Raw genomic sequence first — 25,454 nt, 5'->3', positions numbered from 1 at the left:
TATAGTGGAAGCATTGCCATCTTGCATAGTAGATGACTTGCGTCTCCTTGGAAAGTTGCCTATACAATAGTTAGATAGTCCCTAAATAAGAGGCTTTTTATTTCTTCATATAAATAGATGTCAATTTCTTTCTAATTGGAAAACAACTAATAAAAGGTATCTGAAGCATTAGATGTTTACCTAAGGGTGCAATCCTAACCCCTTATGTCAGTGATTTCCAGCACTGACTTAAGGGCAATGCAGCTCCAAGGTAAGGGAACAAACATTCCCTTACTCTGAGGAGGCATCCGTGAGTGACACCCAACTGCAGGATGCAGCACATGTCCCATTGACACCGCTATGCCAGTGCTGGAAAGTACTGACATAAGGGGTTAGGATTGCGCCCTAAATTGTTTATGCTAAGAAATACCTGTACTGCACTGTGTAAATAGCAAAGCTAGAAAAGGTTTCTGGGGAGGAGCAGAGTGAGGAAGATTCTGCCCTATATGCAAACTGCTGCTCTGCAAATGTGTGAACACCACCTGATCGAGACAGGCAAGGCTGTGTTAGATGCAGCCAGGACAAAGTAAAAATGTGATAAGCATTTTTGTAACTGTATGGCATGGTTTACCTTTTATGCCTAGGTAAGCTTTCACACTAAAATGTCATGTGATAGTTGTTGAAACTACACCTATACACAGTTAGCTGGAAGTAAGCTAAGCAAGTCCTAACACAGTAGGTCTTATTTCTAAATAAACCCCACAGAGATAGCTCCATATTATAAGGAGAGAGAAATGACATGGTAAGATACATGGAGGCACAGAGAACCTTCATGTTGCCACTATGAGCAAAATGTAGTGGGGAATGATTTTTCCAGAGGTGCCAGGATAAGGATTAACTGGATGAGGAAGACAGGAGATTTGTTGTCATTGACCTTCATGCAGTAGAGACTTTGGGGTGGTTTCTTTTGGTTTGACTCACGTGGATCCCCTTCGTTGGCTCAGGGTTCTGCCTTTCAGAATGTGTTCCCTGACAGCTACCAGACTGTCCTTAGGAACACAAGTTCAGGTGGCAGCTGGTCAAGGGTCCGAATTAGCCATACTTTGATAATCAGTGGGGTTGGCTTGGGGATCTCTGATCATTTCCTACCTATCCATGACTTTGGTCTTTTAACCTTTACTGTTGTTTCCCCCTTCAGCCTTTCCCCTTTTCTTTTTCTCCTTGCAAAGTATCATCCTGTTGTTGTTATTAATTATTATTATTATTATTATTATTATTATTATTAACAGTATTTATATACTGCTTTTCAGCTAATAGTTCACAAAGCGGTTTACAGAGAAAAATCAAATAACTAAATGGCTCCCTGTCCCAAAAGGGCTCACAATCTAAAAAGATGCAAAAGAATACCAGCAGACAGCCACTAGAACAGACAGTGCTGGGGTGAGGTGGGCCAGTTACTCTCCCCCTGCTAAAAAAAAGGAGCACCCACTTGAAAAAGTGCCTCTTACCCAATTAGCAGGGGTTAATCCCTTCTTTCATTCACCCATCCTTAGTTCTGTTCTCTACAAGCCCTCTTCTGTGCCCCTTTCTCCACACTTAGATCTTTGGTCTCTTCTCCTATCTTGTTCTTCCAGATTTGCTTGGTTCTTCTCCTTTATCTCACTTCTCCTACTGAACTTTTCCTTCTCTCTTTTAAAGTCCCCCCCCCCCCTATTCTCTTCTCAATCTGAAATCACAATTGGTTTGTGTTGCTGACTGCATCTTGGGACAGTTTGCTGCCTGGTGAAGACATCATCATTGGGCAGAGCAAGTGGAAGCTTCTGCTGGGTGTTTTGGATCACATAAAATTAACCCTTTCCTCTCTGCCATTTTCTCAGTGAAAACCACACCCTCTGGTACTTTGTGTCCTACTGATTACATTTTAAAAAGTTATATGTTAAAAGGAAAAACCTTCATAACTGATGTTGAATGATTTTGAATATTGACTAGTTTAGGTTGGCATTCTGTAACTTCTTTATCTGCATGGAAGTTTGCATCCCAAGCACAAGACTTATATTAATAAAAAAATTATATGCTTGCAAATTTGATGCAAGCATATTTTCTCTGTCTAATGTAAGCATACTTCTCGATTATCAGCACTATTTCCCTACAAATTTCCTTAACTTGAATATAGATACACTGCAGCATATGGAGCAGACTAAAAGGTAGGAGAGGAAGGTCTAATGTTTCTGCAGTGGTTCCACACTCCCATGTTGAGGAAGACACACAAAGCAGAGTTTCCAGTTTTCTATGTTTAAAGACGTTCACTCACTCACTCACTCACTCACTCACTCACCTCACTCACCTCACTCACGCCTTGCTGTTTTATGTGCATGAACTAAGAATTAATTGAATATAATTACTAAATGATAAACAATTTGCTAATAGAATCATCTCCTTTTTGTGTGTCAAAATTTTGCACCATTTGTATTTAACACAAGCACCTGGGTAGACTGCTGTTCATCCTCCATAATGGAAGGAGCTGACAACCTTTAGTGGAAAGATTGATAGAAGACCTTTAGCTGTGACTTTATTTTAGAAGAGATAAATTTAATCCTGTTGACTGTTGTCCAACTAGGTGTTACTTCATTGTTTTATATATATATGAAAGTGAGTATCTGACATTTTAAAAATAACTTAAGAGATTAACAGCCCAATCCTAAATGGACTGCCTGTGCTATGATACAGTGATGCCGAAATGGCTGCCGCTGTGTCCTTTGCAGGCAGAGAGGCAGCTGGAGGTCTGCTCAAGGTAAGGGAAGCTGCTATAGGTCTACTTGAATTCACACCAGATAAATCTCTGGTGCAGAACCAACCAGCCCTGTGTATGGCTTTCAGGCCCAGGAGGGGGGATTGGATCTGGTGGCAGGTTTTGATGCAATCCCCACTCCCGTCCTGGGCCTGGTTTTCTCACCCCTGCACTACCCTCCCTCTGCTCAGTTTCACCCCTCCCCCGCCTTAGAAAACCTACATGCCGCTCAGTGACAAACTCACTGCCTTAGGCTCTTGGGGCCTCTCCAACTGATGAGGACGCCCAGTGTCCGCACTGGCATCTCCTGGTCTCCAAAAAGTGCTTCATGGCATTTTTGTGATGGCCGTTGCCAGTTTCGCACACTTGAGACCAGCGCTGCTGCCCTAGAGGATTGGGTTGTAAATAAAAAATAAGATAAAATGTATCTTATTGACATATCTTCCCTATTTACTATTTTACATATTTAAAAATGTATATCCCAGTTTTCCAACTTATTTAAAAATAAAAACAAGTAACATTAAAATCAGTGGATTAGGCCCAGAAATGGGGTTGAGATTTGGCACGTGCCGCTATCACTGATCCCACCCCCCTTCTGGGCCTGATCCACCCTCCTCTCTGCCCCCATCATCACCCTGTTCTGCCCACTCCTACCCCTTGCCTCCTTCCAACACCCTGTGGAGACTTACCTCTGCAGACGCTTGTCGGTAGAAGCTGCCTTGTGACTACTGTAAAACACTCTCCACTGGTACAACTCCCCACTGGTGCAACCAGCAGGGGAGGGGGATAGAATTGGGCCATAAGCCTGTTCAGATGAGAGAAATTGGTCTTAAGAACTTAAAGTCCGTAGGACTTCAGTTCTGTACTAGGACATTGAACTGGGTCCAGAAACAATCTGGAAGCCAATGATGCTGATAAAAGCAGTCTGTGACAAGCCTCTGGTTGAAATACTTTCTGTCACATTCTGGACTGTGGATAGGATTGGGCTCTGCATTATACAACATTCCCATTGCATAACTGATTTGAGTAAACCTCACAGTTAGTGTATCCATGACTGACATTAAGATAACATCACTCATTAAGGTTTTGCCAAACACATTGTTGCCCTTCTCTGGCTAGAGGCCATATATATCCCTAGCTAGACAGGGAATCATGCACATCAATGGCTTCTGTGAATGCAGTTCTTCTACCTGATTCCTCTGGACATGCATAGTTTGGATAGATATTCTAAATATTGCCAATCAGCTGTTCAGAATGTTCAGAAGCAGGTGGTTGGATTTAGTCTTCTACTCTTTTCAGTCAAACAGCTGATTGATATGCAAAATATCTAACTGGGGCTACACACTTCAAAGTTTGGATCACAAGTTATGCATTTATTAATACTCTTACATATTTTATGTTTTATTTTATCATACATGCATTTTCTGTTGTTTCATAGGTATAAAAACCAGGTGCCCATCAATGTCCACACTCATCCTGGCAAATATGCAATTGAAAGTCGGTATGGAATGCACTCTCTGGAAATTAACACGTAAGGGAATAGCTGATAGCCATTGTTCCTGTTTCTATACTTGTTTAATATTGTTCAATATATATGAATGTAGATATATACTCATGCCCCTTTGGAGGTGGTGCTATAAAGCTAGCAATGTCAAAAAGGTAAATTATTCTGGTCTTCACCTGTGCAGGATGTTGATTAATCTCATGTGAATTATTGCTATACTGTGGATTCTATTGATGATTATCACAAATGCTTTGCTAGATTTGATGGCCTCTGCCACCGCCTGCTTGATCTGTTTCCACTTAAATCCTCAGGGGTGGCCCATCCATGAGCCCAACCGACGTGGTCACCTTAGGAAGCAGAATGGTGGGCGCCCAACTCTGTCCACCTTCCACTATCTGGATTGGAAAAGGAAGGGGAAGAGAGAGAAAGAGGAAAGGTGGAGGGTTAGAGAGTGTTCAGGGTTGGAGAATTTTGGAAAGGGGAATGAGCAGAGGCTGGCACATCATTGAGTAAGGGAGGCAGCATTTGGCATGCTGCCTCAGGTGCTAGAAGGTCTTGGGCTAGCCCTAGTAATCATGATGAATTACATTGCTCTGACCTAAATTTGTCATTTATATGGTATTTGAGCATGTAGTTTGTTGCATTTCCGATATAGTGGAGCCATTGACTGCTGCATTCCTGGAAAATAGCATAAGAACATAAGAACAGCCCCACTGGATCAGGCCATAGGCCCATCTAGTCCAGCTTCCAGTATCTCACAGTGGCCCACCAAATGCCCCAGGGAGCACACCAGATAACAAGAGACCTCATCCTGGTGCCCTCGCCCGCATCTGGCATTCTGACATAACCCATTTCTAAAATCAGGAGGTTGCGCATACACATCAAGGCTTGTACCCCATAATGGATTTTTCCTCCAGAAACTTGTCCAATCCCCTTTTAAAGGCGTCTAGGATAGACGCCAGCACCACATCCTGTGGCAAGGAGTTCCACAGACCGACCACACGCTGAGTAAAGAAATATTTTCTTTTGTCTGTCCTAACCCGCCCAACACTCAATTTTAGTAGATGTCCCCTGGTTCTGGTATTATGTGAGAGTGTAACGAGCATCTCCCTATCCACTCTGTCCATCCCCTGCATAATTTTGTATGTCTCAATCATGTCCCCCCTCAGGCGTCTCTTTTCTAGGCTGAAGAGGCCCAAACGCCGTAGCCTTTCCTCATAAGGAAGGTGCCCCAGCCCCGTAATCATCTTAGTTGCTCTCTTTTGCAACTTTTCCATTTCCACTATGTCTTTTTTGAGATGCGGCGACCAGAACTGGACACAATACTCCAGGTGTGGCCTTACCATAGATTTGTACAACGGCATTATAATACTAGCCGTTTTGTTCTCAATACCCTTCCTAATGATCCCAAGCATAGAATTGGCCTTCTTCACTGCCGCCGCACATTGGGTCGACACTTTCATCGACCTGTCCACCACCACCCCAAGATCTCTCTCCTGATCTGTCACAGATCAGGAGACTTCCTTCTGCCTTATGCTCCAGGCTTTACTGTAGTTTTGATACAGAAGAGACATCAGAGCATAATGTTTTTATGAGTTCAGATTTAGTCAGCTTCTTAGGTATAATGAATGCGCTTTGGCTTATTTTTTTTAAAGTATCACAATCCTCATATGGAAAATTGAATTTTTATAAAAGAAATTGAATTTGCCAAACTTTTGAGCACTTTGTGATTAAAGCATTGAAGGGGGGTGTCCTTTCTTTCTAGAGCCCTGCATCTCTCACCATACTGTCCTTTAAGGCCAACTGTCCTTCATGACTCCATTTTGATTTTAGGCAGGATCCTATACTTTCTTAACTTACAAAAGGTAGATACAAAAGAGGCATTCCTTTACACCAGTGTTTCTCAAACTGTGGGTTGGGACACACTAGGTGGGTTGCGTGCTAATTTCAGGTGGGTCCCCATTCATTTCAATATTTTATTTTTAATGTATTAGACTTTATACTACCATGGCATGTGACTGCATTTGGAGAAATGTTACAGACCTGTACTCTGAACAAGCTACTATGTATATTCTTTTAACAATGATAGTAAATGGGACTTCTTCCTGGGTAAGTGTGGGTAGGATTGTAGCCTAGGATGTTAAAAGTTTTCCTGCTTGATGATGTCATTTCTGGTCATAACATCACTTCCGGTGGGTCCTGACAGACTCTCATTCTAAAAAGTGGGTCCCGGTGTTAAATGTGTGAGAACCACAGTACGATCAACAAGCAGCAGATCCCGTGGGTTATTAGGGCCTTGACAAATTTTGATTTCCCATGACTGCAGGGGTCACAAGGGAACCTGCCGGTCCTACTCAAGCTACCTTTGCTGGGATGATGTTGCTAGAAGAACAAAACATGTTCATGTTTATGGGATGTAACCCTGGAAAATGTGGGACATCTGCATTCAATGATATCTTGACCTACTGGGACAATAACAACTTGTTTGTCAGAAGCTACCAAAATCTTGGTGATCTTAGCCTATTAAAAGACAGTGTGTGACTCTCATATTAAATGGAATGAAATTGATTTTTAAAAAATATTTCACATGATAGCATAGAAAATTGTCCATGTAGAGTGTGATGTTATAATGTTAGTAAATTTTAGGAGTTTGCAGCTGAAACAATTCATATAAAGTAAGTTTATGGCACCAGGAACAAAAGGGCAATATTCTTTGATCCCAACATTGTGCACATTTACCCAAGAATTAGCTTCACCAGATTCCGTTATTCCCAAATAAGTATGCATTGGATTGCTAGCTTAGTTTGTGAATTTGATCCTAAGCTGTGTAAATATAAAAATTAACTCACTGTGGGTGCAATCCTAATCAACTTTCCGGCAGTGAGGTAAGGGCACTGCAGCTCTGAGGCAAGGGAACAAACATTCCCTTACTTTACTGCCTCCTTTACTGCCTCCCAACTGCAGGATACAGCACATTGGCTGTGCCCATTGGTTCAGCTGTGTCAGTGCTGGAGAGTTGGTTAGGATTTGGTCCTGTGCATAACCTATCCCAATAAGGGCCCAATCCTATACAACTTTCCAGCACCAAAGCAGCTACAATGCAGCACCAAGATAAAACATTGCCTTACCTTGAGGAGGTCTCCATGACTGTCATGACTGCCATGACATGGCAGGCTGTAGTGCACACCCTGCTGGCACAGCTGCATCAGCACTAGAAAGTTGGATAGGATTGGGCCCTAAACTTGGTAGCAAACTAGATGTGCCACCAGGGACAGAAAGTTCATAAATTTTCAGAGGTAACATTCTACTTTTACAATCACTTGGGAATGATGCAAGGGGAACATATCAAAACAGGGTTTGTGTCTTTTTAGTTCCAGATCAGTATTTTCTTTAGAATGAAAGGTGGCTATCTTTGTGGGAGAGTTGAAACATTGTTCTAGAAATTCTTTCTATTTTGAAATGCATGTTGAACAACATTCATGAGTACCTTAGGGCGCAATTCCAACTTCTTATGTCAGTGCTTTCCAGCACTGACTTAAGGGCAATGCAGCTCCAAGGTAAGGGAACAAACATTCCCTTACTTTGAGGAGGCCTCTGTGAGTGACACCCAACTGCAAGGTGCAGCACACGTCCCATTGGCACCGCTATGCCAGTGCTGGAAAGCACTGACATAAAGGGTTAGGATTGCGCCCTTCGTGTCACATTTCTGCATACCACCATTAAAAACCACTCTAAAATATACTGATGTAATATTTTTAGTAGAATTAAACCATCTGTTTTTAATGTATTATTATGCAAAATATTGGTTTTCCCCCCTGCATTTTGAGTCCCTATTATATGAAAATAGATTTCATTTTCATAGAAACCACTGTTTAAAACTAACTCAGGCAACTTAAAAACTTTTCTAATTGGATAATGATACAGTAGATAATATTTTCATCAATGATGGGCAACACATACAGAGAGAGAGAGAGAGAGAGAGAGAGAGAGAGAGAGAGAGAGAGTTCAGACAGTGCTGGATCACAGTTTAGCAGTACTGGGATGAACCTGGAAGATGTCTACAGTCCACATATTCTCTGCTTCCCCTTGGTCAATCAAACCCTGATTTGCAACACACACACAAATGATTTTTGGTGGTTTGGCTGTAATGGTAAACTATGGTTTGCCAAAACCCATGAATTAACTGATCATTCTGAGCATGTGGGGTGTGGTAGGGGGAGGATATGTAAACCCAAGCTTCTGTCAAGGCTCTTGCTGTAACACGACACTGTGGTCTGATATTATGTCCAAACATAGTCACAGGATGCCTGGATGCCTTTAAAAAGGAATTGGACAAATTTCTGGAGGAAAAGTCCATCACAGGTTACAAGCTATGATAGGTATGTGCAACCTCCTGATTTTAAAGTAGGCTACCTCAGAATGCCAGGTGCAAGGGAGGCACCAGGATGCAGGTCTCTTGTTATCTTGTGTACTCCCTGAGCAACTGGTGGGCCACTGTGAGATTCAGGAGACTGGACTAGATGGGCTTTTGACCTGATCCAGCCAGGCTTTTCTCATGTTCTTATGTTTTTGGAATGGGGTGCATCATCAGCAAGTTATGATCCTCCACCTGCCTTCATGGCAGGTGCAGAAACATTTAAATTTTGAACAGGAAAAGAAGTGATGTGGGCAGAAAAACACTATTGCACCTTTGTATTTTGGAGATGCTCTTTCTTGTGCAAAGACTGAAATGGAACAGTTGGGACAAAAAGCTTCTAAGCCAGCATGTTCCATGTGTAGGTAACATTTAGCCGATCAGACCTGACAGCAGAGAGAAAGTTAATAGTTACATTCAAATTATTGGGGAGTTTGCTTATGTCCTCGTGAGGGAAAATGTAAGGGAAGGCTGGGTAGAAGAGAGACAGAAAGATAGGTTTCATCCTCAGTAAAATACCAACATGCAATTTGTACTTTGAGGCCTACAAGAAATTGGTTATTTTGTAATGTGTGAAGCAGATGTGAGACTGGGAGAAGAGATGGTGTAGACAGAGAGTATTTTTAAATAACAAGGAGACAGGTTTTAGTTTTACCACTTAGCTAGAATTAACCCAGAAGCCGCACCATAATAATGCAGTATCATGTCCCCATATACACCCAGATTAACTGCAAGGTCTCCAAAGTATATTATGGACAGAAATTTACAGTTTCTCCTTAGCCACAAGAGAGCTTTATAAATTTATTTTAGGGCTCAATCCAAACCCGCGCTGGAACAGGCAAGCCAGGATTGTGCTGCATCCAACGCAGGTTTGCAGCGAGCAGTGGCTCAGCCATGGGCAAGGGGAGGCTCTTCCCCTTACCCGTGGGTAAGGACTGTGCATCCTATGGATCTCCTCAGACCTGCGCCACCTCTGGAGGTGGCACAAGTCAGAGGAGAGCGGAGTGGCTTGAAGCCACTCCACTCGCCCTGGGGACGGGGGTTGGGATCCGGCATAACTGCCGGGTCATGGCCCCGCCCCCGGCTCCCCACACGTCCGCCCCCGGGCCTGCCCTCCCCCCGCCTAGTAATGCCCCTGCCCCACGCCCCCCACGCCGACCTTTGCTGCTTGTGTCGGCAGTGCCGACACAAGTGGCGTCGTGTGAGCCGCGGTGGAGGCTTCTGCCTTGGTCCGCGTTGGCGCATCTGAATGCGCCGACGTGGCTCCCGCTCACAGAGGCGCAAATGTGCTTTATGGCACGTTTGTGACCCTCCAGGGCCACCTATGCCGGCATAACTGCGGGTTAGGATTGTGCCTTTAATGTACTATTCTAGCAAAACCACCAAAATGATTATAGTTGCCCATCAATGAATTAAGACCTACCTTCAAATCCTTTCTTTCTTGGATTTATTTTGATGATGGAGGCTGCTCATTTGACTTATCAGTTAACTGCATGAAATTTTACAGTGAAACAGAATTTATTAGTGAGATTGAATTAATGTTTACTAGCCCAGTTTTGTTTTGGTTGCCATACAAGTGTGATTTGGATTTTTAATGACTTATTTCTTGATGTTTTAAATAAAATATTTGGTAAAGGAGTTGACATCTGAGTCATCACCCTTTTCTTCACAGAACTGAGGAGGTGAAAGCAGCTGGGTTGCAGTATCCCACATTGCCAACAAAATAATTCATTTCCTTCCCAATATTATGTGAAAGTCCAAACCATGCAGTTGTCCGCAAAGGGAGACTTGGACCAGTACATTTTTTCCCAACAGAAGGCCAGCATTATGCCTGACTGTATGCCCAAATAGTGACTTCTTGCTTAGCCAGTTTGAAAGTATCTACAGTTTGAAGCTGTAGAAATTATCCAGAACACAGTAACATAAGGGATAACCTAGTATTTGGACGTGGGATTGAGCACAATGCTTGTTTTTGCAATAGACCCTCCCCTGTAGGTTTTCACCTTCTTGATATTCATCCTGCACTGACAGAGCTCAAAAATACTGAGGAGCAGGAGGACATCAATAACAGGTTCTGGTTAGTTCATGTTGGGTCCATGAGTCTCTGAACAATGTTAGTACGGGGAATGTTGCCATGAGAAGTTCAGGAAATAGAACTTCCTTGCTGGTATTGTTTCACAACCTGAACCACTTATTTACAGGCTATGAGCATGACCAGGAAATTGTTTCAGCATTTGACATCCAAATGCCTTCTTTGTGTCTATGTTCTGAACTAGTCATCCACATATAATCCACATATAATTCATATGGGATATCATATTCAGGCCCCCTAGTTAAAAAAAGAAATCTTTCCAAACAGTTTCTACAACATCATTCTTAACAAGTAAGTTATTAAGTAAGCCATCATAATTGCTGGTTCATCCTTATCTTTGTGGCAATTTCTAATCCTTTCCTGAAGGAGGCATTAGAAAATAATTTCCTTACTAACCTGAACATAGTTTTTAAGCACTTAATAGACACTAACAGTGAGGTTAAACATGACATTCAGGCCAACACTGTCCCTGTGCCAGACATGATTTTGTTGACATGTTTAGAATCATTTCTATAGTTCTTTCATCAAAGCCTTAGGGTTGTTGTTTTTTAAAATAGATATTCTTATCCCATAGGTTCACTATATTTTGTGTTTCAGTACACATGCAGTTATGTCAAAATTCATTATCCACATAACTTTGTTTTGGTACTATGAAGATGCTGTTTATATGGATATGTCCCAAAGGTTAAGTGAATAAATGCTTCTGCAATAGGATTTGGACAACTATCTTCCCATCAAAAACCTGAACTGTGAAAACACAACAACAAAAAATCTCTTGAATTTTTTAATTTGAGCATCATTGCAACTGTTGCTTTGGATCCAGGGTACCATGTGCAGTGTTCCACATGTGGATAGTAGCTTTTTGTCTCCTTTTTCCTCTGCAGCAATTGCAATCCTGGCCCCTGTGCCGCTTAGGGTCAGGTCCACAAACTGCCACCCTCCAATCTAAAAAATCATTTCTGGTTTTTCGCAAAAATCAGAAGTGACATTTTAAGGCCCTCTGAAGGCCAGAGAGTCCATGTGTGGCCTCCCTGGCCCTTAGTAGGCCTTCCGAGGTTTCCAGAAGGCCAAAAAACATAACTTCTGGTCTCTACCAAAAACCAGAAGTGATGTTTTTAGGCCTTCCAGAGGCCTTAGAAGTCTTTTTGGGGCCGCAAGCAGCCTCCCTGGCCCTCAGAGGGCCCAAGTAAAATGGCCTTAAGAAAAAAAAAAAGCAGGGGGATAGGGGATCTCAGCAGCACCCTCTGTCAGATGGCACCAGTGCATTTGCCCCCAGGGTCCCTCCCAGGTACACCAGTGCTCTGCGGCTCCTTGTACTCCTGAAAAGCCTTGCTGAGATTTAGGGACCCTCCAGAACAGTGTGTAACATGACTCTTACTATGCTCTTACTATACAAGACCATGTGAAAACATTTTCCTGGTGCCATGGTATTTTTTCATTGGCAAAAGACAACTGTGTCTCATAAATTGTTCCATGAAGAAAAAGTGTTCCACAAGAAACAGCTTTAGTGGAGAAATTTGTTCCCAAGAGGAAGTATTAAGAACCTGAGGTAAGGCTGAAAGAACTAAAAGACAAACCCTTTAACAGCCACTTTTCTCTTTTCTCTTTCTGTTGAACCCTTCAATAACACACTCCAGTGTTCTTCCAATTTATCAGCTCTCTAACTATTTTGCTGCATTCCTTGCATATCCCTGCTACCCTCCCATAGTTCAGAAGAGTTTTGTCTGACATTCAGCCTCTGATAAATAGAAATATAAACACTTTGGAGTGCACAAAACTCTGATTCAGCAAAGAAAGTAGAATTGCTTATTAGTGAGACGTACTGGTGATGTGTGAGTGATTCAGTAGAGCTATGAGGTGTTTGCACACACTAGGGTTACAAATGCTGTTTAAATACAAGAAGGAAAGCAATGGAGTATCTGGTGTAAAGTCATACATTGTACAAACAAACAGTCATCTCAGTTACTGGTGAGTATTATGAAATATTAATGCAACACGATAAAATGTTTCCAGAACATCTTTGACAACAGGATAAATTTTAAACCCTTAAATCTTTTAACATCAAGTTGCTTGTTCATTTGGCTTTTTAAAAACAGTCATAAGGCCTACTTATATACCTCTCCCAGATACTATACAATTTCTTCAAAGTCATTAAAGTTAGCCCTAGTCCTCTTCTGCTAAACTTTTTGTTTAGTAGAATATAGTATAGAAATTATTGTTGGTTACTTGTAATCATTAAACACATTCTTTATTGTTACTTAAGCATCAAAATGAATTATTTAATTATTTCCACCTGCTTAATAAAGTCACTCTGTCCTAAATGCAGTTGCTCTTGGTATTTTTAGCTCTTAATTTCAACACTGTACCATTGACTTCCTCTCATTTCTTGTCTTCATTTCACTCTTGTACTTACTTTCAAATGTCTCCATGGTCTTGCTCCTCTACATCTAGTTCCTCTTCTTTCTCTATCTGTTCCTCCTTGGACTCTTCACTCTGCAGGTGCCAGTCTTCTTACTCATCATCAGATAACTCACCTGCATCCCTTTCCCCTGCAGCTTTCTATTACTGGCATGCCTTTTTAGCTGATATTCAATTCTCTTCCTCTGCTCAAGTTACCTCCTTAAAACATATTTGTTCAACCCGGCTTATCAATGATTGACTCCTCTTCCTTTTACCCCTTCCTCTTTCTCCCTATTGCGTTTTGCCTTCATTCTTAAATTGTAAACTTGCAAGCAGGGTCTGTGTTCTTATTGTTTTTAAATTTGTATGCTAGTTAGCAGGGTCAGCCTTTGGGTAATTTGGTGGAATCAGGCCCCATGCTTTAGAGGGGTCCTGAGCTGCCACCACCCTGGCATGGAATCTTTCACGCCGAGGGGCTGTGAGCAGGTGGCTGTGTCAGCCCTCCTGCCTGCCATCCCCCCTGAATGGCTCAAAATGGGCCTCCCAGAAGCAGTTGGTGATGACGGCAGCACATCGCTGCCAACTAGTTCTAGGTACCACGCTTTGCAAGTGACACCATCAGTGCTTGGTTGGCCACAGCTGCAGTTGCCATGATTGCATGGTGAGTGGTGGAGCTCCCCAGGGAGGGTGGGAGGCCCCATGCAAACACCCCATATTGGGCCCTGCCGCTCCTGGGTCCAGCCCTGCTAGTTAGAAATTTCAGTTGGTAGGTAAGTAAGTAATCGCTTTGAGTGTGAGAAAAGCAGTATAGAAATATTTCAAATAAATAAAAATAAAAACAAAAACCTGCTTTTAGATACCTTACAGCATTTTGTCTAGCAATGTTGAAAGATACGGATTTTAAAAATGTAAATATAAAAACATCACTTCTGGGGTCACTGACATTATTCCTAATCCTTCCATTCTTTTCAGATGTGATTTTGAAGACACTGCTCAGTATCGTGCTTCTGCCATGAATGTAAAAGGAGAGCTTTCAGCCTATGCTTCTGTGGTGGTGAAGAGTACGTTTGCCAGAAGTGCATTCTTCTGGTTTTCTTGGAGTTCTATTAGTGTTTAAAAAGTGTTCTAAAATTATCCAGATATCAGCCAGGATAGCACTCCCTGCTAGGTGATGAGTAATCAGATTTCATATCCTTTTCTTTCCTAGGGTACAAGGGAGAAGTTGATGATAGTTTTTTCCATGCAGGAACTGTAACACTACCCCTCAGCTGTAAGTTGATAAATTGATGAAGTGCTGTGTGAGTAAAACTAAAGAATGGGATTGAGTGGCATTAATTTTTGAAAGTTCTGCATCTGATATTTAACAACGTTGTGTGCCATCTACAGGGGCAACAAAGTATTTGCTTTAAACAGTATCAAGTATAATATTTCTTAATATTTTTGCTGGGAATAAGTCCCACTGAATTCAGTAAGACTTCAGTATATTTGTGTACAGGTTTGTGCTGTAAGGCTGATAACACCTTTGATACTCCAGCTAGCAGCCCTGTATTCTGATTCTCTTTGTAAACATAGATTAGATATTTTGCAGAGGGCAATTCTTTCTTAACAAGGTCCCATAATAGTTTTTGCCTTTCTCTAGCATAAATATTGTGTTATGAGATTCATTTTTGAATCATCTCCTTTGTAAAGTACCATAAGTCAGTGTGGGAGGGATCCAAAACTCAGTGGGACTGTGAGTCATCAAGAATTGAACAAATTTGATTTTTGTGGCCAAAATGAAGGCACAGAGTTAGTTTTTAAAACTTCCTGCCTTCTACTTTGCTACTTTTGCCTGACTATGCCCTTCCCCTTACAAAAAAAGGCAGATCTGTGAACACCTCATTAGAGTAGGTATAAACACCTTGGAGTAGTCTGGCAGGAAGATCAGTATGTTCCTCTAAAGCAGGTGTTAGCAGGTGTTAGCAATCTATGGCTAGTGGGCAGCTAACCCACCACCCAATGTCATCCGACCCATGCAGGGCTTGGCTCAGGAGGTGAAGACACCTGCCCAATCTGCCACACGCCAGACAAGGCATGGCAGAGCTACCTGCTGCAGCACAGGGACTTTGTGAGCTTGGGCTGGTGACTCTGTCATGTCATGCCATGTCCAGTGTGCAGCAAATTGGGTGAGCTCTGGGACTGAGCTTCCGAGATTCACATAGCCACTTCAGGGAGCTTGGCAGCTCAGAAGTATGGCGATGTCATACTTGCCAAACGTTGGCCCTTTTGCCTGAAAAGGTTGTTGATCCCTGGGAAGCATTTGTATAACACGATTTTGAATTAAAGTAGAATGAAAATAGGTTATGGGGCCAATATGGAGTTTTTGTTGTTGAGTAGCAGACACTGAAAAACAAAGAAAATTAAACACGCTCACATACAATTAAAAAAAGCTGTCCACAGTGGGCATTTTAGGACTCAGAAATATGGGGTTGTATCCCAACTGCTCTTGTGTGTATGAAGTACATCATTTGTACGTGCATGGTGATTTGCCTGTGCATCAACCCTTCCTGCTTTAAAGGGACTCCTTATCTCAGATGTGGATTTTCAGGAACTGCTGTGATGGTGGTGGTAACTTTCCGATGTGGGATGTACTTCCATACTTGCCAGACAGAGATACAACTCACAAGTAACCCATCTAGTATGACAATGATAACTGTGCATGGAAGTACAGTTTTGGTTACCATCTGGTTACTTGACAAATTTTTTAAAATCCAGAGAGACGATGTCACTTCTGTCATGTTATCTTAAGCCGGACACATTCAAGCCTTCATATGATCCATTTACACATGGAAGTCATTGCTGAGAGGTTGAAAATTTGACCCTTTGGTAGAAAAAGCAAACAACCGTATGAAACTATCTGGAGTGATATCGCTTTGATGAAGGTAAAAGAAATCAGCATACTTTTTCTTCTTGTAGTTGGTGTTACTCCACATGGCTATGCTTCCAGGTTTGAGATCCATTTTGTTGATAAGTTTGAAGCTTCCTTTGGAAGAGAAGGAGAGACCATGAGTCTAGGCTGCACAGTTATCATCCGCCCTGAGATTAAACGTTTCCAACCAGAGATCCAGTGGTATAGGAATGGTAAGTATGTGTAGCAAGGCATATTTGGCTATTTTCACACAGTATGTCTTCATGGGACATTTCATGGGTCTGTTTTGTAGAAAAGTGATTGGAAGAAGCCTAGGAAAAGAAAAGAAAATGTGATAAAGTTGAATTCTATTCAAATATAGCTCTTCGCATGCTTACATGATTATGCCCATGCCAACTTATTGTCATCTGTACTGCAAATAAGAAGGTTCCACAATGTTTGCTAAACACCAGGTACAACACGATTTGTGTGAATTGGGCATGTTAAATTAATACATCTGGCCTTTAGAAAATGCACTGTTCGCACTTGTGAATAATTGCCATTTATTTATAAAAGAATGAATTACATTTCATTCTTTAGAGGTGCCACCCAATTTAAGAATTTTAGGCCACAATCCTAACCTAACTTTCCAGCACTGACATAAGGGCAATGCAGCTCCTAGGTAAGGGAACAAACATTGCCTTACCTTGAGGAGGCCTCCATGACTGCCCCCCAACTGCAGGCTGCAGCACATGCCCCACTGTCACAGCTATGCCAGTGCTGGAAAGTTGGTTAGGACTGTGCCCTTAGTTTTCAATCTTATGCATACTTACATGGGAGTTACAGCCCAATCATATCCCGTCAGCCCATAGCACTTAGCGTTGCTGCCGGAGCACATGCTGCATATCCTTAGTAAAAAATTTTCCTTACACACCTTTCTGTAGGTTGCCTGGTCGCCAAAGGTTTTACTCTGAACTTATACTAGCTGTTTAGCTAGCATAAATTTGAGGAGACTCAGGAGACATTTTGAGCAGGGGAAAAGGGGATAGGAGCTTAACATTGCCATCATTGTACCATCATAATGTGTATGGCCTACACTTTAATATGTGTAGCTCTCAGGCAGCTCTTGATTAAATTAATGTGGACTTACTTTTTCAGTTTTCAAAACTGCATAATTTGCAATTAATACCAGAACACTGATTTGATTGTGGCAGTTTTTGAATCATTGTGATAAATCTTAATAATAATAATAATAAACTTTATTTATACCCCGCCCTTCTCCCCAAAGGGACCCAGGGCGGCTTACAACAGGTTAAAAACAGATTAAAACATAATATTAAAAAACAGATAAAAACATTAACAAGAGCGTATACTCTTCTGTATGTTGGGGCTGGCTGCATAGATATCTGGCACATTTTACAGTGTGAAACTATACAGTGTGAAACTATGTGAAACTATGCTGATGGAAAACTTCCATCAGCATTGCCTGGGGACCAGTGGCATTGCTACGGGTGTGCCGGCCGCACCGGGTGACGCACACTGGAGGTGTAATGCGCACTGGGGGGGGTGACACACTAACACTGCGGTGGTTAGGAGTAATAATGTCATGTTATATACTGTTGGAAGTGGAATTTCCAGCAGAATGCAATGCAAAAAACCACAGTGAAATATATCCTTTCTATCAAAAGTTATGGCCAAAAAACCGGAGAACTAAAAATGCATGGAGCTGTATGCAAAGTGAAAGTGAGCTGTATTGTGCATTTACTCATGAGTAGGTGAGCTTGCCTTAGTCCTTTGGAAAGGGCAGGCTGAGAGGAATCCAATGACACCAGAATGGTCCTGATCCGATGAACGCAGTCCCCAAAAACACCTGAGAAGGAAGTCTCTCCCTCCAAGCAGAAGAATGTATTGAGCCCTATGGAAAGTGAAACTAAACCTCACGGTCGTGTTTACTTGCGAGTAAGCAAATGTGCCGTAACTGGTGGTCAGGCAGGCAAAGAGAAATGTGAAGCCACCAGAATGGTCCTGATCTGATGGAACTGAAGTTCAGAAAATTCTCCAGAAGGCAGCCTCCCTCCCACTAAAAAGGATCAAAACAGAGGCTTCAGCTGATAAGCTGAACTTTTTTGAGACTTGCAAAGCCAGATGGATCCTGACAGTGATCTGGTTTAAACAGAAGTTCTTAAATTGAACTGGGCACTGGATAGGGCTGAAAACCTTGCTGGTTTTGGAGGGGGGGGTGTTATTGCAGGCAGGCCACAGAGGAAATTCACTTGGTGGAACAGGGCTGGCTTCTGCTTATTTCTGCTAAAATTTTGAGAGCTGCTGCAATAAGGTGTTAGTAAGTTTACACCCGGGGTGTGTGTGTGTGTGTGTGTGTGTGTGAGACACCACTAGTGACCAAAATCACTAAAATCACAGTTTGGAGGAATAACACCAGCATGTTATATATCAATCAATGCGCAATTTCATGCAGAATGTGTTCTATCTTTGTTCTATCAAATGGTACAGCCAAAAAACCAGTGGGGGCAGAGTGATGGTACATCACCTCCCCCACCACCTGGGGTGTTGCCCCGTCCACTGCATGGGGGGTGACACGCTGACATCCCGCACCGGGTGACGCGAACCCTAGTGACGCCACTGCTGTGGGCCCAGAGTCAAAAGGGCAACCCCTGTGTAAATCAAGAGCTGCTGGTACACCCCAAGGCACTGAAGATGACATGCAAGTGGAAGCCTGGAAAGATAGGAGGCCCTTAGTGAGGCCCAGCCATGCCTGAGGCTGCCCTGAATTGCTGTATTGCAATTCCCCCCCCAAAAAAACCCCTTCATGCCTGCCCACCGCTACCCCAGGTAGATAGAGAAAGGGGCCCACCCACCTGCCGCTTCTCTTTTTGTTCTCTTACCTTTGGCTTCTCTTGGCATAGCCTCTTCCAATGTGCTGGTCTGTGCTGGAATAGGAACAGTGGAGCAGGGAGTGGAAAAGGGAAGGGGTGGGGCAGGAGGCTTTGCTCCTTCCTCTCTTGGGCCACTTTACTGCTTTAAGCAGTCAGATTGGTAAGGAGAGTGAGGAGGTGGCAAGGTATTTCTTCTGCTTTCTTCCTCCAGCAGCACTAGAGGACAAAAGGGGCTATTTCCCTGCAGTACTTCATACCAAATTTTGAGAAAAATGGTTCATTAATTTCTTACTGTAATTGCAGCACAGAATTTGGTCACAGGTATCTACTGGATATCTACTCTGAGAAGCAATTAGTTGGAACTGGCAAGTTTCCCTCCCTGGATTCTCTTCCAAGTGAGCACCCAGGGACTGATACAAATCTGTTCAAGGAATCAGAACTTTGCAGACCATATATGTAAACAAGTAGGATAGGAAAAAATTGGATCATTAAATTTTGGTAGTTCCTTCACATTGCAAGTTGTGAAAGCTTGAACAGTTCTGCTCATGTATTATATGGGATTAGGTTTTGTTCAATCGCATCACTTTTACTTGTAGGAGTTTTGGTTACGCCATCCAAATGGGTCAAGATGCACTGGAGTGGAGAGAGAGCTACATTAACCTTGACTCATGCTAACAAAGAGGATGAAGGTCTTTACACCCTCCGTGTGGTGATGGGAGACTACTATGAACAGTACAGTGCTTACGTTTTTGTTAGAGGTAAGACTTGACCTTGCCAAAGTATGAGTGGGTAGGGGAGCGCTATTGAGAGAGAGAGAGAGAGAGAGAGAAAACACGTCATACAGCCCTCATTTTATGGGGCAATAATTGCATTGGAAGTTATAGGAAGTTACTGCATTGGAAGTCAGTGTTAAAATGTATATAAAATAGGCAGGATTAAAGACTCCTGTTTGTTCCAGTGGTTTGAAATAATCATAACTTCTCCATGGAAGTTCTTTTACTCACTGTATGAGGCTGTTCTCTCATTTGCTGTCTTGGGTGAACCAGAGCTCTGAGTTTTGCACAAAAAGAAAGGCATTGGGTGGTTGGTGAGTGTGCAGTGGAAGAAGACAGGTGTTTTCCTTATCTAAATCTCTTCCTCAAACCTGTTTGCCCTGCTGGGGAAAGCATACAGGTACCTGTATATCTTCTTTTAATGGGGCAAATAGCAGTTTTGGGACACCCTGTGACAGTTTTCAATGAAGGGCAGAGTTACTGGTGCACGTGAATGCATGCTTTTAACCCATCATCATCATCACCATCATCATCACAACCATCACCATTATTTTACAGATATCAGCTACTTAATAGGTTTCACAAAATTTATCTGTCATCAGCCTGAGGATTGTCCTTCCAGAAACATGAGATTTTGTCCAGACACAATGCAGATCCAAAACGGGGAATAACCATTGTGAAGTAACCAAATTACATCACAACTTTAGTCTTCAGTGTATAATGCAAAGAATCACAGTGACCTGAGATAATTAAATTAGTGGAAAGTGCCATTGGCAGCTACTCTCTGGCCTCAGTTTTAATCACCTCTGCTTAATTTGAAGAAATTCCATTATACTCATCAACACAACTTGCAAATAAAATGTACTTACTGTGTTACTTTTTGTTAACTATTAGCAGAATTATACTTTGCCAAAAATGTATTCCATACATGAGTTTGATGATTAATGATAATAAGTAGGTGGGTATTTGCTTGGAAGAATTGACAGAAGGAAGGGTGCCTCCACCCTACACCCACAGATTCGTGTTTGCAGTCCTTTCTCTCAGTTTGCTTTCCTATCAATTGGGCTTATTTCCTGTGGTGGGATGGCTGAAGAGAAAACAGAATGGTTAGGAAGAAAATGATGGAAGGTGGGTGTAAGTCCTATACTCCAGTGATCACCCACTCCCATTGATTATCCTCTGCAAATTCTTCTTTCCATCCTCAAATCTGCATTAGAAGACACTTACAGGGCTGGGAATCTGGTGTTTGACTTTTAACATGTCACTACTTTATTGATGCTATAGCCTACCCTGCAACATTAGAGTACGCTGAAATCAAGTGCACTGAAATTCTTATAGAAATATTTGTTATGAAGGCAAATTGCAGAGTTTGTCCCAGATTAAATTTTAAAATGAACTGACCGTTTCTTAGTTTTATTATACTTGAATTTACGTTACATTTTTGTACAATGGAGACGTCATACAGTTCCTCATGGAGAGAATGTCCCTTCAACAAGTGCTTGAATGTCTTTTGAACAAGTGTTTGAGTGATCACATTTCACTGGCTTATGCTATATCGGTCTCCATATCAATCTCGGCTGCTGAAGGCAGCTGAAGAGAGTAATGCCAACTCTTCACATTCTTGGCTCCACGGCCAAGCTCAGAATGGCGCCTGTTTGCCCTGTTCAGCAGAACTGAGAGAAGTGCAGATAGCTGCCCTCTTGCAGAACAGAGCCAAAGTATTTGTAGCCAGAAACTGAAGAAAATTCCCAAGGGCTGGTTATTTGTGACCTCGCAGAAACAGAAGCTACTGAATCAGCTATTGAATATTCTGCTTGCAAGTCATTCTTAGTTTTCTCTAAAGAACTTATCTAGCATTTTAAAGCATTTTCCTTTTGCACCACAAAGCTTGAAAGTTAGAAAACTATTTTCAGGAAGTAACATGATTCTAGAACATCCTGCAAATTAAACTTTTAGGGGTGACTGAAATTGCCCATCAGCTGAAATTTAGTTAGCATGATTGTATCATTTTCACAAGAAGTTGTGAAATGCCAGGACTAATTGGAAAGTTTTATTGAGAGAGGCACAACCTGATAAATACATACAAAACATACAAAATTCTCGGAATGTTTGTGAACCCCTCCTTTATTATAAAAGAAAACCTTGTAAAATGCAGAGCAAAGTGACATGGTTTGCTACAATTGAGGATGCTGTTTCACAAACAATTTTGCTTCTTAGATTTCCTGTACAGTATAGTTCCACTTCCTTACACAAATAGATATCATATTGTATAAGAATTCTTGTACACAGGCTTATAAGAAATGCTGCAAATGTATACTAAGCTTTATTTTTTAAAATGAAAGAGAAAAAAATCCAGGGGATAATTGAGAATATTTAAAAGGAACATAGAGGAACATAATTTATCATGAACAGTTATGATAAGATTATAATTTGCTTTTTTTATAAGATTTTTTTAAATTCCTGATTTCTGTGAATATTCATTATTAATATAGTACATTCATGGAGATTTGAAAAAAATTCCCATTCTTGGTTGGCAGCCTTCAGTCTCCAAAGACTATGGTATAAGCCTATAGCACCCGGTGTTCCCAGGCAGTCTCCCATCCAAGTACTAACCAGGCCTGACCCTACTCAGCTTCTGAGATCAGACAAGATTGGGCATGTGCAGTGTAACAGTTGCTGCTCCTCCCATTCTTGATGCTAATAGAGACATAATGTGTAACATTAAAATGCATGTCTTCATCTGTATAGATGCTGATGCTGAAATGCCTGGAGCCCCTGGTTCACCTCTGGATGTGAAATGTTTGGATGCTAACAAGGATTATGTCATCATCTCTTGGAAACAACCAGCTGTTGATGGGGGAAGTCCTGTCTTGGGATACTTCATTGACAAGTCAGTATTTATGCTGGAATGAAGTTACTACCTGTAGCAATGATATGGGAAGCAAACTTGACTCGAGGCCAGGTTGCTTGATAGTGTGCAAGGAGTGAAAGCAGTGAGGAGACAGAAAGGAAATCAAGAAACACAGAAGTCAGGTTTCTAAGTTGAGTGCAGGAAGCAACGCTGCTGTTACTGAGCCTTGGTACCAAATGACTGCTATATTAGAATAAGGAGTCAAAGAAGCAATGAAGAGACGAGAAACAGGTTCAAGATTCAATGCAGGAAGGAAAGCTGTTTTTTACAAGCTTCCTAGCTGCTTTTTATTCTCTTTTGCAACAATCTACCAGTTTGCTCTTGGTTACTTTGATAACGATACCATAACAACACATTCCAGAGCTATGAGCGTTGACCACTTCCCTAGAATGCTATCTCAGCTGTTCCCAGACTTCAGCTCAGAACCGGCTCATTCAGGCTTTCCTGGAGTGGGGGGGGGGCAGATTTGCCTGCCTGTTGCCTGTTGCCTGTTGTCTCTGTGATTATATCACCATAAAAGCCACATTGGTAAATTTTTGTTGCCTGTTGCCTGTTGCCTGTTGTCTCTGTGATTATATCACCATAAAAGCCACATTGGTAAATTTTTTCAGTTTGCCATGTTGTCTCTCGTATTGTCCTTTTAAATTCTTACTATGGAGGTAAATTTGCATGTGGTTAAGAGTACAAGTGTTGCTGAGATGTGTTCAAAGCCAGTGCATAGGGAATGTTACATTATCTAACTGTGTCATATTTTATCCTGGGGTGATAAAAACCATATACTCCTGACAGGGGATGAGGGTGACACTCTTGGTTTGAGACATACACAGAACTGTCATGTCTGTATGTGTATATCTCAAGAGGAAAGGTGGGATGAAATCTGTGACTTCTTCTCCCCCACACTCAGACTGCTAGCCAAGTTGCAGGGGAAACTCTCCCTATCCTGTTACTTTGGCTTGCAGGCTTCACTTGCTCCCCAACTATCTCTGATTCTTTGTGAAACATCCAGGCCAGTCAAGGGTTTGAAGAATATTCCTGTTGCCATGGTAATGGAGCTGTGGAGTTCTTCTGCTTCTGGCTTTGTGGTACCCTGAGCCTGCCACAGTTGCCCACATAGCTAGGCCAGACTATTCAGCTTTTCCAATCTGGGCAAATTTCATTCATTCATTCATTCATTCATTCGATTTTTACCCCTTCTTTCTCCCCCATGGACACTCAAGGCAGTTAACAACCAAGTAAAATACATCAAAGATAAAATACATAAACTATAAAAAACACATAAAGCTATAAAATACACATCAAAACCCAGTGGCAGTGGCAGCCAGCATATGATAAATATACATTGATTGCTGCATTCTTCATACAAGTAGACTCATCAAAGAGTCAGAACTGGCCACATCCCCCTGCTATGAGTATCTGTGTAAACATAGTGGTAAACATGCACCTTCCATTAGAAGGAGAATTAGTTATTTGATTTTTCTCTGTAAACCGCTTTGTGAACTTTTAGTTGAAAAGCTGTATATAAATACTGTTAATAATAATAATAATAATTAGGGAAGAAACTAGTGTGATGCCCAGGGCCTATGAAGGCCTCTGTTTCACCTGATTGATTAACTTCAACAGGGATTGATTAACTTCCAGGGCATCTATATAGGATCTACAGCAGTAGTGCCAAGACTGGTGCAAAATCACATTGCGCCAGAAGAATTCGTGCCTCTGTGCACAGACATAGTGCATGGGTGGTCCAGCCTCCCCCCCCCCAACATGGCTTTCCCTCTCCACAACTTCTCCGCTTTCCTTTCCTTTCCTTTTTCCCTTTCCTTTTCCCCACTGCTTGCTGGGCTGAGGCTGAGTAAGTCATAAAAGTCTTTCCATCTACTCTGAGCCATTTACTGGTGCTTGTCTCATTGTGTCTGGCCTCCCAATCTGGTAGTTACTGGCGATGACTTCATTGCCAGTTACTTCTGGTGGTGCTTCTAATAGGTGGGCCATGCAAAGTGGCAGGGGACAAACAATGAGAAATGCTTTAATTAGGATATGATCACCTGACAGTTAGCACCTAAGTTAACCTAAGTTGAAAGTTAGCACCTAAGGGAGGTACATAGGGCTACTCTGAGCAGGAGCAGAGTCCTACTCGTGAGTAAGAGCAGAGTCCTACTCGTGAGTAAGTGCCCAAGGGTCAGGCATTTAAATCAAAATTGAAAGTTAGCTGCACCTAAGGTAGCACTTAATCGAAGGAAGGGAGGAGGATAAAGTGAAAAGCAGGTTTTCTACTTGTTTAAATTAAACCTATACTTAACCCAGGTTAAACCTAATCTAAGTTAGAACATAACCTAAACAGGTCAGTAAATTGGGACACAGGATCTAGAGAGCAATAAATAATTAAACTAACCCAAATAAAAACTAGCTTGAGGTTACAAAAACAGTCCAGCCTAAGAGAACAGAACTAGGAGGGAAAGGACCTAGGAAGGGCCAATTCCCAACCCATTAAGAGCCCCATTGGGCTAATCCAAGCAGTCCATTCAGGAGCCTGCAGAGTAGGTCACGCCCATCAGCAGCCATTTGCCTTCCTGAGCTTTTGTAAACTCACCTGGGAAGGCCAGCCCCCTTTCAATCAGGAAGGAAGGAGGGGGGAGGAGCCAGCCAGGAGTATAAAGCTAGGCAGGCCATCGCGTGAGGCTCTCTGCAGACGCATGTGGCCTCTGGGAACCAGGTGCCTCTGGGAACTAAGTGCCAGGTAAGGCACAAGAGTTTAGCATCTGGGCGAGTTCAGCAGCAGGGCGAGGAGGCCAGGGCCCCATACACTGCCCTTCCT

At 42.2% G+C, this 25,454-nt stretch overlaps 1 protein-coding gene across 3 annotated transcripts in view; it reads left to right on the top strand.

The window, feature by feature from the left end:
* MYOM1 (myomesin 1) overlaps positions 1-25,454 on the top strand; it is a 112,031-nt gene that overhangs the window by 30,650 nt on the left and 55,927 nt on the right. For all 3 annotated transcript variants that reach the window (XM_066622809.1, XM_066622811.1, XM_066622810.1), the window contains exons 6-11: positions 4,206-4,298; positions 14,150-14,238; positions 14,385-14,447; positions 16,133-16,297; positions 19,555-19,716; positions 22,480-22,621. In XM_066622809.1, coding sequence (XP_066478906.1) covers positions 4,206-4,298; positions 14,150-14,238; positions 14,385-14,447; positions 16,133-16,297; positions 19,555-19,716; positions 22,480-22,621 — 714 coding nt within the window. The remainder of the gene's footprint in view (positions 1-4,205; positions 4,299-14,149; positions 14,239-14,384; positions 14,448-16,132; positions 16,298-19,554; positions 19,717-22,479; positions 22,622-25,454) is intronic.

This window comes from Tiliqua scincoides, chromosome 4 (genome assembly GCF_035046505.1).
Source record: "Tiliqua scincoides isolate rTilSci1 chromosome 4, rTilSci1.hap2, whole genome shotgun sequence".
In the NCBI taxonomy this organism is placed as follows: Eukaryota; Metazoa; Chordata; class Lepidosauria; order Squamata; family Scincidae; genus Tiliqua; species Tiliqua scincoides.
The sequence above is the reverse complement of the archived record's forward strand: the minus strand, read 5'-3'. Positions and strand labels throughout refer to the sequence as shown.